Source organism: Chiloscyllium plagiosum, unplaced genomic scaffold (assembly GCF_037043375.1).
Source record: "Chiloscyllium plagiosum isolate Xiang-an unplaced genomic scaffold, Cpla_swu_hap1 HiC_scaffold_2, whole genome shotgun sequence".
NCBI lineage: Eukaryota > Metazoa > Chordata > Chondrichthyes > Orectolobiformes > Hemiscylliidae > Chiloscyllium > Chiloscyllium plagiosum.
In genome coordinates, this window is record NW_028270140.1 from 130,948,851 (window position 1) to 130,967,542 (window position 18,692).

The 18,692-nt window shown below is 38.8% G+C and overlaps 1 protein-coding gene across 3 annotated transcripts in view; it reads right to left on the reverse strand.

Annotated features, from left to right (window-relative positions):
- The window catches only part of trappc11 (trafficking protein particle complex subunit 11), an 84,718-nt gene that overhangs the window by 23,881 nt on the left and 42,145 nt on the right, over nt 1-18,692 (reverse strand). For all 3 annotated transcript variants that reach the window (XM_043705315.2, XM_043705329.2, XM_043705319.2), the window contains exons 9-18: nt 17,833-17,966; nt 17,472-17,619; nt 15,258-15,351; nt 9,974-10,053; nt 9,779-9,857; nt 9,608-9,662; nt 5,457-5,602; nt 2,924-2,985; nt 2,710-2,842; nt 521-651 (exon numbers count right to left, since the gene is read on the reverse strand). In XM_043705315.2, coding sequence (XP_043561250.2) covers nt 521-651; nt 2,710-2,842; nt 2,924-2,985; nt 5,457-5,602; nt 9,608-9,662; nt 9,779-9,857; nt 9,974-10,053; nt 15,258-15,351; nt 17,472-17,619; nt 17,833-17,966 — 1,062 coding nt within the window. The remainder of the gene's footprint in view (nt 1-520; nt 652-2,709; nt 2,843-2,923; nt 2,986-5,456; nt 5,603-9,607; nt 9,663-9,778; nt 9,858-9,973; nt 10,054-15,257; nt 15,352-17,471; nt 17,620-17,832; nt 17,967-18,692) is intronic.

Consider the following 18,692-nt stretch of genomic DNA (forward strand, 5'->3'; position numbering starts at 1 on the left):
CGGAGCACAACTGCTCAGGATCATTTTGGTTAGTGGTACAAAACAGAAAATCAAATCAAAGTCTCCCTAACAGGAACACCAAGAAATATATGCCAGAGCACGATTAGAATGTGAAGCTTGCTGCCCAAAGGAGTAATTGAGGTGAGGTATAGTGAGTTTAAGAGAAATCTAGGCAAATAAGAGAAATGCATAACATGACCATCCCTCCAAATCAAACCGTCTAAGAGTTCATGCAAGGGTATTTAGAAATTCAAAGTAAAACAACACATCTTATCAATGGAACGCTCAGGTAGGACCATCCTACCCACCTATTTGGTGGCTTTAGCACCAAATGAGTGAAAATTGTATATTTTTATGTCATTACACATTTAACCACTGAATCATAGTACAAAGTGTGAACTTAATCTTCTGAAAAGGAAGCAAGAGCCCTACTACTGAGCCAAGCAAACAGACGGGTGAAAAACGTGCTGTTACAGACAACTAAGTCTTATCACAAGAAAGGATCTAAATGTTATCTCACCTGGTTGTTAAAACAGACACAGAGCTTTGAAAATCTGAACGGATGAGGGCAATGAGCTCGAAGGTATACATGGATTTGCACAGGGTCATCAACATGGAAACTTGGAGCCAGGAAGCGAGCTTTACATTCAACTTCAAAGAAGAAAAAGTTCATATAAGAAAGTAAGAATCAAGCACTGACTGCTCGGTGAGAAACAATAAATTTAAAGAATGTTTCATGCTTGGCAATGAGATGGACATGTTAAACTATAACCAAAAACGGTACAATGAGAACTGTTCACTCCGCCAAAAAGTTTTAAAAAAACTCAAGTAACATAATCTTACTGCATTAAAATTATTATTGAATTTAACACATCTTTCAGATGTGCAAAGACACACTTCATTAATTTCAAGGAGTTCCTGTCACAAATCTGAAAATATAGTTTGCAAAAGGTGGTAAACATTTATGCAAAAGCATCCAATATCAATGAAAATGGAAAGCTTCATGGCGCCAGAATACCTCAGTCTCTCAGTCAATTCCCCTGCCCAACAAAAACCTATGTATTTTTGTCTTTAAAAAAAGAATCAATTACATTGCCTTCTCTGCATTCTGAAGCAGAGTTATACAAACCTCAGATTGAGAAAAACATTTGCATGTCTGTTCTAACAGGGTGGCCCCTAAATCTTATACACTTCAAACAAGTCGTTCCTAACTCTCTCAACTTCAACTGAAATAATCCCAGATTGTGGAATCCTATCCTCTAAAACAATCCATTCTGTCCAAGTGTCAATGTAATAAATCTCTTTTGAAACACTGCCAATGCATTTATGTCCTTCCTTAACTACGGAGACCGTGACTGCACATAGCATCCAAGATGTGGTATCAAAGCCCCATATAAATGTAAGGCTGTTACACTTCAGTTGTGTTCAATTTCTTTAATTAAAAAAACTGTATCTGGATTATGTGTTTTGTCTGCTATGAATCTTTTATGACTCATACTAGAACCCTTTGGATCTTGAACTTTTGCTCTCAGTCTCTGCTTCAGAAGTACTCTACTTTTTTTTTAAAAATTCTTCCTGCCAAAGTGAAGAATTTCACATTTTCCCACATTATATTTCATGTACCTATAGCTATACGCATTCCTGATGAAGGGCTTACACCCGAAACATCGATTCTCCTGCTCTTTGGATGCTGCCTGACCTGCTGTGCTTTTCCAGCACCACACACTCAATACTGAAAATTTAAATACAAAACTTCTACTGGGTCCCTTTATCCACAGCAAACGTTACTCTTCAAAAGAAATTTAATAAGTTGATTAAATGGGACTTCCCCTTCACAAAACCATGCGGACCTGGAACAATTACTTTGAACTTAGAAAAAAGTGTGCAGCTATAGCTTCTAATTATCGACTTCAACATCTTCCCCATGACAGGCCTCAAGTTAAAAGGCCTACGGTTTTTGGATTCCTGCCTCCCTCAGGTTATATACGCTACTTTCCATTCTGAGGGAATTTTTCTTGAAATTGAAAATTTAACATCAATATATCTATCACTTCATCAGGCACTAGGATGAAGTCCATCTGGATCCAGAGTCCACAGCTCTTAATTCCCTTTGCTGAAATCTGTAATTTCACCAAGATCCTCCCCCTCTTCCACCTCCTAATTTATAGCAATTACTGGAACATGTTTTGGAACGACTAAAGAGGAAGACAGAAGCAATTTATTTGTTCACATCATCTGTTATTTCCCATTCCCGTGGCTTTAAAGTAAATGCATCATAAAAAGGGAGGTTTTTATGGACACTTTGTTATCTTTATTCCCTGCTTTAGAAGAGTGATAAGAGCTACAGATATTAAAGTATAGTTAACAGAAATAATGTCTAGTCTGGAGAAACAGCAGTAAAATACTGCAGATTGTACGAGCCTATTACAGAGGAAGTGATAGTAAGATTCCTGAAGAAGGGCTTATGCCCGAAACGTCGATTCTCCTGTGCCCTGGATGCTGCCTGACCTGCTGCGCTTTTCCAGCAACACACTTCCAGCTCTGATCTCCAGCATCTGCAGACCTCACTTTCTCCCCGAAGTGATAGTATGGGAGAGGGGCCAATGATGCAAACAACAGAAGTTCTGCAAAAGGACACTTCCATCTTCAAAGGTAAATAACAAAAATGTATATATAGATGAACTATTTTATTAGAAAAATTAAACTTACCAAACGGCACATAATCTTGCATCTCAATTGTAAACACATTACTTCCAGCTAAAGAAATACGATCTGCCCACACCTTTTGAGCAGTTTTAATGGCCTTGGAGTCACAATCAGGTTCTGGAGCAGGGCTCTCATTCTACGTGTATAAAAGAAGAGGGCACTGTAATTTTTCTTTTTCCTTTTAAATATTTTAAAAACTGATACTACAAATACTGACCATCAATACTTTTATCAAGTTCTTTTCAATGCGAGATTTTTGTTCATCATTCAGTGTAGAAGCTGTCATTTCAGTCAAGGAATAATCTCAAAACAGTATTACCATTATCTAAAACTGACAATTATTGAAGCAAGGAAAGAACAGTAATTCCAAGATATGGGTAAAAGAGCTGAAGTTAGCTCGGGTAATGATTGAGGTGCCATCATTGACATCAACACTGCTCTCGCATTTTGAATTAAATCAGGAAAAAAAACAAGGTCAGAATTTATCAAACATCTGCTAGCATGTTTACAAAGTCACTGTGGCTAATTAATGGCTATTCTAGGGGCTACTTCCACCCAACCTCACTTCCCAAACCTGCTGCAATACCCCAGAGTGCTCAACTGCATCCTTCCTCCAGAATTAACACATGGGGCTGCTTGTAGTGTCAGTAATGACTACTGCTTCTGCAATCTGGTAGCCCTGAGGTGGGACTCAAGTGAGAGTAAGAAGTTTCACCTGCAGTCAAATCAGTTAAACCTGTTCAATGGACAAGGGGAAGGCAGCATCTACAGGCTTCTTTTCCACCTGGCTCTTCGTGGATGGTGGTGGTGGTGGTGGTGATGGACACCCTTTCACCTGATCAATATTGCCCAAGACTACATTTCCAGTTGCTATCTAGTGACCTCTGCTGGAATGTCTGCAAAAATACTAAATTTTTAAAGATCCTCACAGGATGATGGGTCACTGGCAAAGTCAACAGTTGTTGTCCAACACAAATTGCTCTTCAGATGATGGTGGGGCACCTTAAAAAAATGGCAGCCCTGGACTTACTGGAGTTTAGAAGAGAGGCAACCTTATTGACAAATAAGATTCTAAAGAGTCTTGACAGGCTAGGGACCAGATGGCATCATTTCAGAATAAGGTGTCACCCATTGATGACACATTTGAGGAGGAATTTCTTTGGAGGGTACAGAATCTATGGAATTCTTTACTACATAAGTCTATTGAGGGCCAAGTCATTAAGTATATTGAGGCAGGCAGATTTTTAATCAGACAGGAATTAAGGGTTATGGGAAAAAGGCAGGAAAGAGGAGTTGAGGATTATCAGATCAACCACGATTCACTAGTGGTGAAGACTTGGGCTGAATGGCCTACTTTTGCTCCTGAGCCTTATGATGTAGGTACTCTCATTGTGTTAGTGGAATGATACATACATGTAGCTTGCTGGGACCTTTCAAAGGGTAGTTAAGAGTCATCCTCAATAGCAGTGGGATTTGCACAATGGTTTTAATAATAAAAAGCCTGTCTGGGTTCACTCATGTTACATAACAAAGAGTACAGTACCTGTGGACTGGATCCTTGCAAGAGTGAGCAATTCAGGGTCTACCTGGATGTAGAGGGCAGAGTCTCAGGATAAAAAGTCTCAAGGTGGGCACAAAGAGGAATTCCTTTCTCAGAGCAAGGACAGGATTTATTTACCCAACAGAGCAGCATAGGTGAAGTTATTGAACATATTCAAGGGTGAATTAGACAAATTTATAACCTACAAGGGAGTTAAGAACAAAGCTAATGATACAAGAAAGAGAAGGGGAGGCAATTTTCAGATCAGACATGATGGCAGAGTGGGTTACAGTAATGCCTAATAGCCAAGATCAGCTCCTATTTGTTATGTTCATGAGAGAACTGAAGGTGGTGAAGAAAATGCAAAAAAAAGTATGAATACATGATACGATTACTTGAATAAATAGATGTTTAGCACATAAAGAAAACAAAGAACAGAAAACAAATTGTTTAACATATCTACATACAGCCAGCAACAACATTCTTCCCATACTCTGTCTGAACATAGCAAGTCATTTCTGGTAGAGATAAACAAAAGCTAGCCTCCAGAAAGTGAATTTGAACAAAGCAAGTCAGGATTAGCATTAGAATGGAAAACTTTGCCAGTTGGGCACTTCTGAACTACTCTACAGAAATGCAGAAGGTTTGTCATCAAAATTTGACACTATGCAATATATCATATTCCAAGGCACCAGAGATGTCATGAAGTGGCAGAAAACGAATGAGGGAATGTGACCAAATCATAGACCAAACAACAGATTTTAAACGAGAAGCCAAGTGAAATGATCCACTGGCTGAAAACAAACTGCTTGGAGACTGTACCAGTAAAAAAGTAGAACAGGGTTGGCCAGGCACAGATTTGCAGATCTGTGTCCCATTATTAAACACAACATTAAGCAGAAGTATACACCGCTCAAGGAAACAAAGGGAGTTCACAAAGTTATTCCTACTTGAAGGGTAGGACTGTACTGACAGGTTCTGGAGATCACCAATTTATACTCTGACCTGCAGTTCTGATTGCATAGCATGGGATATGTGAGAGAGATTAAACAGAACATGAAAATACAGTTTAAATTTTACTCTCATTTATAACCAACAATTAAACCTCACCAAATCGTTATTAAGAGATGCCCAAAATAGGACTATCCAGACAATGAAGCAACAATAGTTTTAAGGGTGAAATGGATTCCTTTTCCAATAGCAAGGATACACCTCCCAAGTAGCTCCAGGGAGTAGGTGATATAATCTTTAATTTGACCCATCAGGTAAGCACACTTGAGTGCAGTGGTCAGAATAAAGGTAAGCAGCTTCCACCAGCGCTCACTGCGGTAATCACACATCACATAATCCAGTAACCTGCAGAAATGGGGGAGTGGGAAAAAGATATTCAACAATTAGTTGGCATAGAAATGGAAAATATGACCAGCAAAGAAAGGAGAGAATAGAATGGCAGTTAACAAAAGGGAAACCAAAAATATTCTACACACGAATAGAAAAGGTTGTAAGAGATGGGATGTGTCCTATTAGGAACAAGAAAGCAACATATCCCTAGAAACACAGAGCATATCTAGGAAATTTATTGAATATCTTGTAAGGAACAGCATGCTAAACAAAAAATCTGGGTGTGAAATAGATAGGCAAGATTTGTAGAGATACTGGTTTTACTTCGAGAAGTTGAGTCATTAGGCCTGGAAGGTTTGCATTCTAGGCTAAAGGAGCTGGGAGCAAATATAACGAAAGGCATTGTCATAACCTTTCAATCCTCAATAGAGTGCACATGCCAGAGGACTGGAGCTTGGCAAATATTATTCAAGAGAAAAGGACATTCCTAGTAATCACAATCCAGTCCAATCTGTTTTACATCTGTGGCAGGGAGGTTGTTAGGAACAAAATTGGGGGTGAGGTGGATGGAAGAAATGAAAAATACAGGGATGTGGAGGAGCCAGTGTTGGACTGGGGTGAACAAAATTAAAAATCACACATCATCAGGTTATAGTCCAATAGGTTTATTTGGAAGTACTAGCTTTCAGAGTGCTGCTCCTTTATCAGGTAGTTGTGAAGCGTAAGATCACAAGACACAGAATTTATAGCAAAAGATTACAGTGTTTTGCAATATAACCTGGATTGTTAAGTCTTTCATCTTTTAGAATAGGTTGCAGTTTTCAGTTCATTAATCCCAGAACGTCTTTTCAGTCACCGTCTTAAGATAACAAAAGGTGACATCTCAGCTCAGACAATGCATCAGAGTCTGTCTGCATCCCAATCTTGAGTCAGACTAGCTCTATTTCCAAAGTAGAATTTACAAAACATGTATTGAATGCCTGCAGATTATGCATTTTTGAGGAAAATAGAATGTATCTGCAATTATAATTCTGCCAATACAAATTTACCCCATAAACCTGTGTGTGGGGCACACACTGTTTCTCAATGTGGCATGTCAGAACTGGCAATCATACCCTGTTCTAATGAGGGCATCTTTGAGCACCTTCAGGTGCCCATCACATTCCTCCCCATCTGAACAGATCCGGTGTATGCAGAGGGCTTGTCGGTAGGGGATGGCTGTGTTAATACATTTATGCTGGAAGCTGGAGAAGTGTAGCATCGTGAGGTTATCTGTGGGTTTGCGGTAGAGTGAGGTACTGATGTGCCCATTCTTGACGGAGATGCATGTGTCAAAGAATGAAACAGATACTAAAGAGTGGTCCATGGTAAGTCTGATGGTGGGATGAAACTCATTGATGTCGCTGTTTCAGTGTCTCCTCGCCATGGGTCCAGAGGAAGAAAAATGGCATCAATGTATCTGGTGTATAATGTTGGTTGCAGGTCCTGTGCAAAGAAGTCTTGTTCAAACTTGTGCATGGAAATTATGGCATATTGGGAGAAAAAAAACCAAGAGTGAAAAAGCACGAGAAGAGGTGAGTGTTAATTAACGAGAGCCAGCATGGATTCACAAAAGGCAAATCTGACTGACCTCAGTCATTCTTTTTACGCAGTAATAAATAAGTTTGATGAAAGAAATGCAAAGGATGTTGTCAATTACTTTCTTAAAATCGTGTGGACAAAATACCACATAAAAGGCCAGAATAATAAAACTGCAGTACAGCCTCGCATATGAAAAATTGGCTCTAGGTTGTGATAAATAAAAATAAAATAATGTAGATGTTGGAAAGCTGAAAAAAAGTCAGAAAATTATGAGGGTGGGGTGGAAATCAGCAGGTCTGGCAGCATCCGTGGAGAGAGAGATACAGAGTTAACATTGAATCCAGTACAACTCTTGTTCGGAGATGCTGCAAAGTTGTGATAAATGGTTCTTTGTCAAAATAGAGGATGCTAGAAAATAGTGCCCCCAAGAGTTGTGCTAGGACCACATCTTTTATTTGATACAAAAAAAGACTTGTCTATCAGAAGAAAGTCAAGTTTCAAAACTGTCAATGATGATAATATAAAGGGAGATGTGACAAACAGTGAGACTGATAGATAATTGATAGATAAGTCGCAGGTGGAATTTGCAGAAATTTGAAGTAATGCATTTTGGTAGAAGAATGTAGGGGGGCAATAGCGACTGAAATATGCAAATTTAAGTGTGTACAAGGACATAGTGACTTGGGAGTCATGTTCAATCATTCAAATTAGGAGAAGTAGGCCACTCAACTCCATTCCTGATGAAGGGCTTTTCCCCGAAACACCGATTTTCCTGCTCCTTGGATGCTGCCTGACCTGCTGTGCTTTTCCAGCACCACTCTAATCTAAACTGTGGTTTCCAGCATCTGCAGTCCTCACCTTTGCCCACTCAACTCCACAAGCCTGCTCTGCCATTCAATAACAGCGGATCTGACTGTAGCCTCAAATCTGCACTCTCACTTACCCCAATAAAAATGTTCAAGGGGATGAAATGTTAAGGCAGTAGTACATAAATTCTTGTTACAAATCAAGGATTCTGCTTCCACTACCTTTTCAGGAAAAGAGCTCGAAAGACTCGCAACCCTCGAAAAGAAAGTCAACTAATTATAAAAGAGTTATTTTCAAGAATTAATTGTATTAATTTGATTACAGAAGTGAGAAATTAAATTATATTTTGATGAGAATCGTTAGCTGTTAAAGCAGTTTCTGTAAGGAAAATGCCATTTCGTCCACATCAAATAGAAGGTTCAGGATTTTATTGCTCTATGGCTGAGGATAATGCAAGTTAGGCTTTTGTAGTGAATGTACTTTACTTTGACACAGCTTAGAACTTTTGAAGTTAAAAATCACCACACCAGGTTATAGTCCAACAGGTTTAATTGGAAGCACACTAGCTTTCGGAGCGACGCTCCTTCATCAGGTGATCGTCACCTGGTGAAGGAGCATCACTCTGAAAGCTGGTGTGCTTCCAATTAAACCTGTTGGACTATAACCTGGTGTGGTGATTTTTAACTTTGTCCAACACCGGCATCTCCAAATCATAGAATTTTTGAAGTAGCTTTATTCATAACAAAGTATTAGTAGGCCTGGGTGTATGTATGCATATTTAGAATTGTGATAAATAGTGAGCTTTGTTTTTTTTGGGTGTAACACTTGGGATAAATGTTAAATCACTGAAAGGTGACATTACATCAACTAAACAGACACAAATTAGTGCTTTCTTATCTTCCCAGAGTCTCTGGGGAATGGGTTAACTAACAGGAACATGCTGCTAATAAAGGATTAATCACAAAAGAATGATTTGAGGGAAGAGACAGTGGGAAATGGTATCATGAAGGTCGGTGAATTTTTTTAAACAATATTTAATACACAAACTATAAAAACTGTTACTTAAATTAATACTATTAGCGGGCAAAAATAAGTTGCATTTTGCAGAGGTTTTCTATATTATAACAAGTTTAACATAATGTGAATTTTTATGAAGTCAATGTAACTCAAATCATTCATTTAGGATTACAAGTATTTTAATGTACAAATGATTCCAACACTAAGAGAAACCTCCTAAATTTTTATTTCAGAACAAGAACTGTTAAAAGAAAAGGCATTCCCAATGGAATGAACTTATGACCTCTAAGAATCTTTAAAGTTTTATATTTCAATCATAATCCAGAAAGGTGCTAGAAATAAACAAATCACATCCTATCCAAATAGTTTTCTGATACTGGACTGATCAGAACTTGTTTGGACAATATTGAAAGGACAGAATTATCATAGTTTTTGTATTTGACCATATTCTAATTATCTTAGCTGTGTACTAAAATATGTTTTGTACCACATCATCATTGAAAACAAAGATGCATTCACATTTAGTGTTTCAACGATGCAACCATAGTTAATGAATCTGATCTTATCTGTCTTTTTCTAGTTAATTTTACATTATAGATAACTGGAGATACTCACTTCAATGCTTTGCTGTAGTCCTTAGCATAATAATATTCCTCACCCATCTGAACCACTGTCAACATAAAAAAAGAGTGTAACAAATGTTTTTCAGAAAGGCAAAAAACTTAATTCAAAACAGTACACAGAAGCTGGTTATGGTTCCAAAATTATTTGGTATGCATTACTCACTCAAATGACTCTTCATTCGAGGACACTTGTATTTCTTGAACTGAGCCACCGCATTACTCAGGAGGGTAATTATTAGTTCCTAACAATTGATAACATTTTCAATCAGTTATTAATCCTACTCACCAAAATCAATTAAATTCTGTCTAAGTCAGAATGCATGCAATGTTGGGTACATTAGTAGAAAAGCACACTTACAGAGTGGTCAACATCTCTTTCTTTGAGCTGAAGGGCGAGAATACCAACCTTTTCTTTCTCAGCATCTGGTGGCTCAATACCTGAATAAGATAGTTTGTAATCCATTAAATATGAACAGTCAACAGCAATAGGAAAAAAAAAAGTGGAGAAATTAGTGTAGTCAGGCCTATCAGAATGGAATAAATTTCACCACAAGTAAAAGATGGGCATCAGTTACACTTAACCTATTCAAAATCAACGTCTACAGCTGTTGCCATGGGGATGGAATGATTTTTTTAAAAAAGCAATTCTGGCTAACTCCTCATTCCCATTGTTATAACTTCAAAAATTCTAAAGACAAAGTTAACCATCATTGTCATAGCATCAGAGTCATACAGCACAGAAAAAAATACTTTGGTCCAACCAGTCCATGCCTAACAATCCCAAACTAAACTAGTCCCACCTTCCTGCTCCTGGCTCACATTCCTCTAAATTCTTCCTATTCATGTACTTATCCAAATGTCTTTTAAACTTTCTACTTAGGCCCAACATTTACCACTTTGTCAGGAAATGCATTCCACACGCGAACCACCCTCTGTGTAAAAGGTTTTATTATTAATTTATGGGATGTGGGTGTTGCTGGCTGGCCAGCATTTAATCGCCCATTCCTAGTTGCCCTTGAGAAGGTGGTGGTGAGCTGCTTTCTTGAACCACTGCAGTCCATCAGCCCACAGTGCCATTAGCGAGGGAATTTCAGGTGTTTGACCCAGCGACAGTGAACAAATAGTGATATAATTCCAAGCCACTCCTGAGTGACTTGGAGGGGAACTTGAAGGTGATGGTGTTCCATATACCTGCTGCCCTTGTCCTTCTCGCTGAAAGTGATCGTGGGTTTGGAATTTGTTGTCTGAGGATCTATGGTGAATTTCTGCAGTGCACCTTGTTGATAGTACACACTGCTGCTACTGAGCGCCACTAATGGAGGGAGTGGATAATTGCGCATGTCGTGCCAATAAAGTGGGTGCTTTGTCCTGAATGGTGTCAGCTTTTTGAGTGTTAGACTGCAATTCTGAATAAGAATTCTAGCCTAGTGTGCCACTCTTAATATCACACCTCCAAAATTTAATTTTTTTTTGCCTCATCTCTTTTCTCCATTCCACAGTGGTACAAGTTGCCTAATCTATGATTCTAGTCAATCTATTTCATGTGCTGATGCATAGATCAATCTTCAGTGAAACCTCAAAAAACACAGTCTCCCAAGTAAAAACTACAGGTTAATTGCATACCATTCAAATTGAACAAAAACAAATGCTGGAAATATAGACCCATCTATAGAATTATTCAATTCAAACTGAATGTTTTCCACAAAGCATTGCCTAAGTACAAATATCTCTGATAATAAGACCATTGTCTAATTATTTCTTTCATAATGCTCTCCTGACGTTTGATGCCAAGTAAGGTTTTATGGCCAACTGTAACCATCAGCATCTTCTCCAAAAACCTTCAGACAAGCCCCTAATTAATAAGGTTTGACAGACCATTCAATCAAATGTACTAGATTTGCTGCACAGGCCGTCAGACATTCACTCGACAAACATACATAAGCAAAGATTAAGAATTGATACCCAAGTCTTTGAAGAGAAAGCAAACTTTGTATTCACTGTCGTGGGCAAGACTGGCTAATTGCAAAAAGCATGGAACTTTGTATCACTAGTTTCAGATTAGGCAATGCAGTCAATTAGAATAATTTTGTCCCATTATAAACATACAATTTTTGCTCCAAATACACCTATTTTTCTACTGTTTGATACAGCTTGGCATACCTATCTTGCATTTTAATAATTTTCTGACTAGTAATCTGGCTTATTATGAATTCCACAACTCCTGAAAAAGGCCCACAGCACAACTTGGGCAAATTTTCTTTCCAGAATATATATATAAAACATATGAATAGGCCTCACCCTGCAATTTTTCCTATTGCTTAAATAATTACATAGAATCTTTCCTGAATGCCACACACCACAGTCAACTAACAATCCAAAACAAACTCAAAAACAAATCTCAAATAAGTGGCAAACATTCAATATGTACAAAAAACGTAATTTACAGAATGTTACTGAAAAAATGTTAAAGCACGGTTGAAGAAATGTTTCCGTAAATCATTCTTGTGTAAAACTTTAAGAATACAAAAGAAAAGAGGTTTATTTAAGAGCCTTGATCTACCATGTAAAATTCTGAAAGAATGGCACGGAGTTATTTGAAAAATAACTTGCATTTCTTCCCTAACTTGAGCTAGGCCACATTCCTATGTTACAAGTGACTGTATTGCACAAGTTTTGAACTGGTTGCAGTGTACCTAGAGACATCCAATGTGAGAATTCAAGTGCTTTTTGGAGGCGAAGGGAGTTTAGATTACATTTTATGTAGGTGAAGATCCCTTGAAAGAATAGGTTTCTTTCATCTGATGTTTGGGCTTCCAGTAAATGGTCATGTACCAAGTTGCTTGGGAGATAAGCAACAGGCCAAAAAGATTAAGGCAGCAGTTGTGTGTGTCTCTGTCTCTCTCTCTCTCTCTCTCTCTCTCTCTCTCTCTCTCTGGGGTGGGGGGGTGGGGGGTTGCCTCAGTACTCAACACCAACAACTGCCAATCTCTGAACACCGTCCCACAACTCATCCGCTTTATCCTCGATCACATCTTCACCTTTGACAACCAGTTCTTCATCCAGACACATGGAACAGCCATGGGGACCAAATTTGCACCCCAATATGCCAACATTTTCATGCACAGGTTTGAATAAGACTTCTTCTCTACGCAGGACCTTCAACCAACACTATACACCATGTACATTGACAACATTTTCTTCCTCTGGACCCATGGCAAGGAGTCACTGATAAAACTCCACAATAATACAACAAGTTTCATCCCACCAAACTCACCATGGACTACTCTCGACTATCTGTCTCATTCTTGGACACATGCATCTCCATCAAGGATGGACACCTCAGCACCACACTCTACCGCAAACCCACAGACAACCTCACAATGCTACGCTTCTCCAGCTTCCACCCAAAACATATTAAAATAGCCACCCCCTATGGACAAGCCCTACGCATACACCGGATCTGTTCAGATAAGGAGGAACTTGACGGGCACCTTGAAGTACTCAGGGATGCCCTCATAAGAATGGGGTACGATGCTCAACTCATCGACCGCCAGTTCCAACGTGTCACAGCGAGGAACCATGATGACCTCCTCGGGGGACAGAACTTGTGTGCTGCAACTGACAGGGTACCCTTCGTTGTTCAGTATTTCTCAGGAGCTGAACAACTAGGCCATGTTCTAGTGACCTGTAACACATTATCAAGGAGGATCAGCACCTCGCCAAGACTTTCCCCGCACCTGCACTGCTCACCTTCAAAACAACCGCCAAACCTCAAACAGATCATTGCTCTTAGCAAACTGCCCGGCTTTCAGGACAACTCCATATAACCCTGTCATGGTTGGCACTGCAAGAAGTGTCAGTGTGGATATGTACACCACCATTACACGTTGGGACACCTCCAACCATGCACGTGGCAGGTACTTATGCAACTCAGCCAACATTGTCTATCTTATACGCTGCAGGCAAGGATGCCCGGAGGCATGGTACATGGAGGAAAGTGAGCAAAGGCTAGGGTGACGGATGAATGGGCACCACACAACAATCAACAGACAGGAGTGTTCCCTCCAGTTGTAGAACACTTCAGCGTTCCAGGACATTTGACCTCGGACCTTCGGGTGACCGTCCTCCAAGGCAAACTTCGGGACAGGCAGCAGCAAAATGTGGCCAAGCAGAGGCTGATAGATAAGCTCAGTACCCATAAGGAGGGCCTCAACTGGGACTTTGGGTTCATGTCACACTACAGGTGACCACCATTGCATTATATACACATAGACACTCCTACCTACACACACTCACATGCACCCTCTGACAGACTTAGACCCTTTTACACTCACACATATACACTCTCTCACAGACACTCAACGCCCCACTCCAGATGCACATGCGCACGCACACACAAAAACCCACATGAACATATACATACATGGGGTGAATTTATACTTGCAGAGTTACATTGTACTTTGCTCAAAAACTGCATGAATTCATGTAAGACTCTGTAAACTCATTTTTTAAGCTTAGAATCAGTCTAAACATTATGGCACGGACAACAGAATACAGGGGACTAAGACCTTCAACCCTTATCTGGCCTGACACCAATTGTTACAGTTAGCTGGAGAATGTAACTTTTTAAAAAAGCTTTGTGATTTACATATGACAGAAGTGAAACTATCATGATCATTCTAACAGATGAAAGACTCAACAATGAAGGTATTTTTCAATGTATAATTTCAGTTCCATCACACTCTAAACTTTTGCTATAAATTCGGTGTCTTACAATTGTGTACTCCACAACCACCTGACGAAGGAGCAGCGCTCCAATTAAACCTGTTGGACTATAATCTGGTGTTGTGATTTTTAACTTTGTTCTGACCCATGTTGCATAACTGTATCAAATGAGTTTGCAACCATAGAATAGGTGGGAGGTGATGTGATACGACAACTGAAGGCCCATGCAATCTCAACCCTTGCCCAAATGTTCGAAGCAGTACTCATGCCATGAAGTCAACTTTGATTTTTAATAAAGATCAGACCTTGTCTCGTGTGCGCGCATGCATGTCTGGTGCATGCCGGTGTGCGTAAGCGTGCACATATGTGGGGGGTTCTAATGGGCATATGAGACATGATTTAAGGATTTGGTTATTGTCCTTCAATTTTTGAGTAGTAAAATTATTTGAACCTAGAGCATGAATGTTTCATTCTTTTGTTAAGTACCTGGGTTTTCAGATCCTAAAAACACAATACCAATCTCTACTGATAGCGTGACAGAGAAGCATTAATTAAATTAAAGCCTTGTACTTTGAGTTACCATTTGGTGAAGAGATTTGATTTGGTAACAGAACACAATGTTGAAACCAGCTAATATTTAAGCAATGAGTGACAATAATACAGGTCTTGGTCAGTGGTGGCACATAATCAAATACTACAAGTAGTAACGGTGAGGTTAGCTTCAGCAAGCCGGGTCAGCCTCACAAGCCAATAATCACTTCACCTCTGACCAGTACGTACAGTTAAAATAAAGCAACTAAGGGCAATGAGAGGAATAAATTATTTGGCCATGAGAGGAAAAAGACCTTCCTTAATTACTGCTTGAACACATCAAAACATTTACATCAACTTTTCTAAAATGGTACTTCTTCGCTTACTTTGATGATTTTGTCTCCAAGGTCTTTGCCCAAAAAAATCCAACACTCCAGCAGGAGTTTCCAATGGGTCAGGACTGGGATAGGCAGTAGAGGACTACAAAAATTAAACATAACAGAACAAAATAAATCCAAGAATCTATTTGCTCAAGCGTCATTAATGTGCAAGTGCCAAACAAATACATTTGATCACTCAACCTTAAATGCATTACTTTCTGTTCTGTAGCCCGCAGCCTACAAAATATCACAGACTCTCAATGCAAAAATGCATCTAAAACAGATAGTGGGCTAAAGCATTCCAATATGCTTGCCTTCATTGGACAGGGTATTGAGTATAAGAGCTGGCAATCATGTTAAAATTGTACAAGACATTAGTTTGGCTGCATTTAGAATATTGTGTACAGTTCTGGTCGCCACATTACTAAAAGGATGTGGACACTTTGGAGAGGGTGTGGAGAAGGTTTACGAGGATGTTGCCTGGTACGGAAGATGCTAGCTACGAAGAGAGGTCGAGTAGGTTAGGATTATTTTCACTAGACAAAAGGAGATTGAGGGGGAACCAGATTGAGGTTTACAAAATTATGAAGGGTATAGACAGGGTGGATAGAGACAAGCTTTTTCCCAGGGTGAAGGATTCAATAACCAGAGGTCATGCTTTCAAGGTGAGAGGTGGAAAATTTAAGGGGGATACACGCGGCAAGTACTGCACACAGAGGGTGGTGGGCATCTGGAACACGTTGCCAGCAGAGGTGATAGAGGTAGGCACAGTAGATTCATTTAAGATGCTTCTGGACAGATGCATGAGTAGGTGGGGAGCAGAGGGTTACAAATGCTTAGGAATTGACCGACAGGTTTAGACAGTACATTTGGATCAGCTCAGGCTTGAAGGGCCGAAGGGCCTGTTCCTGGGCTGTAAATTTTCTTTGTTCTTTGTTATTAGTAACTTTACACTGTGTACTTCTTAGTGTCTCTCACACACACACACAGAAATGCGACCTTGCTAAGGAGTTGAGGTTTGCTTTACCGAAGTCAAGAAACAAAACAAAAAAGATGCAACCATGTGCATTTATACTGGCCCAGGATTATTCATCAAGAGGAAGGTTGCTAGAGGATAAGTGAATTGTTGAGAAACCCGAATATCTGGATATTCTCTCAGTTAGCCTTTCTAATTCGCAAACCCTTTGGCAGCCCTGCCCTTCCCAGTGAGATTAGTTAATACTAGAACCGGTGAATTAACTATTAACCATCCAGGTCCAAGCTCTTGAAACCCAGTGGGACAAAAAGGTTCCTTTAACTACCAACCATACTTTTCCTTAATTAACCCAATGATACATCAGACACCCTCAACAGTCCTCTCAGTGGAACTAATTTTAAATTAAGTAGATAATATTCATGCTAACAAAGCAAGTGGAATAAGTTGAGTCTAAATGTATTTTGCATGTACCTGTGTTCATTTAAGTGGGGGCCACATCACTAGCTCTTTGACATCAGTGCTTTGGAAGCTTTAACAGTATACTGAAGGAGAGTGCATGGTTCCTTTACTAGTCAGGAGTGTAGGATGGTGGGGAGAGTCACAGTTTGCATTATGGTATATTTTTTGGTCACCTCTTATGACTGTGGCCAATCTGACTGATTGCATCAGTGCCTTCTGATCTGGTTAGCAAGAGCCAAGATAAAGCAAAAGTAGAAAATAATATTCTCACTCGCATTGGTCCATGATTATCTGCAATTTTGTGGGATAATCAAAAAAAATTTACAGGACCACAGATAATTAATGTGATATCATACAGCTATAGAAAATTAAAAGTTACTTAGGACACAAACAAATGTACATTAAGCATTAAGTAATTGACAAGCATTAGAACACTATGCTGTGATCCCCTTCAGAGACTTATAAAATTATAAATGCGTCCAATTTTTTAAAAAAACAATTTTTGCCTCCAGTATGCAATGTTTCTAAACAGAATTTGCTTGGAGCAAAAACGACATCCTTAGAAACCTTTAATTGAAGCCACGAATATATTTTATTGAATTTAATTACTTTTCTTCCTTCACACAACTTTTTTTGTACAAAGTATATATTGTTAATAAAAATGAAGGTAATAAAATTTCTCAAATTTGTATTCCAACCCAAGATGAATTTTAAGTCAAATGACTCACAATGTGTCAAATTACACTCTCTAGCTTTATGTCATATTTCTTAAAAACTTTACATACATCATGATTGCAGAGTTGATTTGCCAGCTGTTTACGTTCTTGTGCATAGTATGCTGCCTGTTGGTAATAGAAGCCAGGGTTCTGGGTCTGAATTGCTGTGAGGCCAAGTTTAATGGCTTCGTCAAACAAATCCCCAAATGCTTGAAATCTCACAAAAGGGGGAAAAAAAAGCAAGTATTACAAATATATTCACAGAAGACATCCAGTAGCATAGCTTAATGAATAAGAAAAATAAATAGTGATAAGTGAGGAACCCCCAGTAAAAGAAATAAAATTGTGCCCCTGTCATCACAATCTATGAATTTAACATGCATGCAGGCAAGGGAGCAATTACAAGTTTAAGGAATTGATAAGATCATACTGTTTAGACATCCAGGCTGCATGTTCAAATGCCAGTTCTGCACTTCCTATCTTCTTTTTGCACAAATCCACATGTTTACGGAACTGCGCAATGGCATCTAATGGAGCATTATGTTGGAAACATAAGCGACAAATCTGAGGGTACAGAAATAAACAGCAAAATGGAAATTTCTTGTCCTTATCAATTATATCCCGAAGTATTTGCACCCACAGCAAATGTCTGTGATCATAGTCTCTATTTTTGGTCCAGTACTGTTAAAGAAGATTATTAATACATCAATTCTCACTCATGCTGTGAAAATGCACACCAGTGTTCCCTTTAGGCTCTTTAAAAGAAAAGCTTGCAAATCCTCATGTATGGCCAAAAGTTCACTGGTTCTTGTTGACCTTACAGTAGGAACATATTTATCAACTGGATTTATTTTTAGAAGTATTTTATGAGAGTATTTGAAAAATGACTGTTCCCAACTTTACCCCTATGCAACTATAATCTGAACGCTTCATTATTCATTTTTGGATTCAATTAAACTAATTAGTCACAATCACCATTTCCAATGGAATACATTCTTAAAGAGTGTAGAGTTCACGATAGAATATGTATTTAAACACACTACAGAATTTGTAACTGCTCCACGGAAGATAAAATACCAAAAATAAACCAGCAAACAATGGAAATTATCAAAACAAATTGCTCAAAGCTTAAAGAACTACAAGATCAGATTGCAGTTAATCCAAACAGTAAAAATGTGTTTTTCTTGCTTTTTAATGCTAACATGTCTGCTTTTCAAAAGAAAACTGCAATCAGGGTTTTAAAATTACTGTAATATAAATGATGCTATTACATTTAACTATGGTAATATA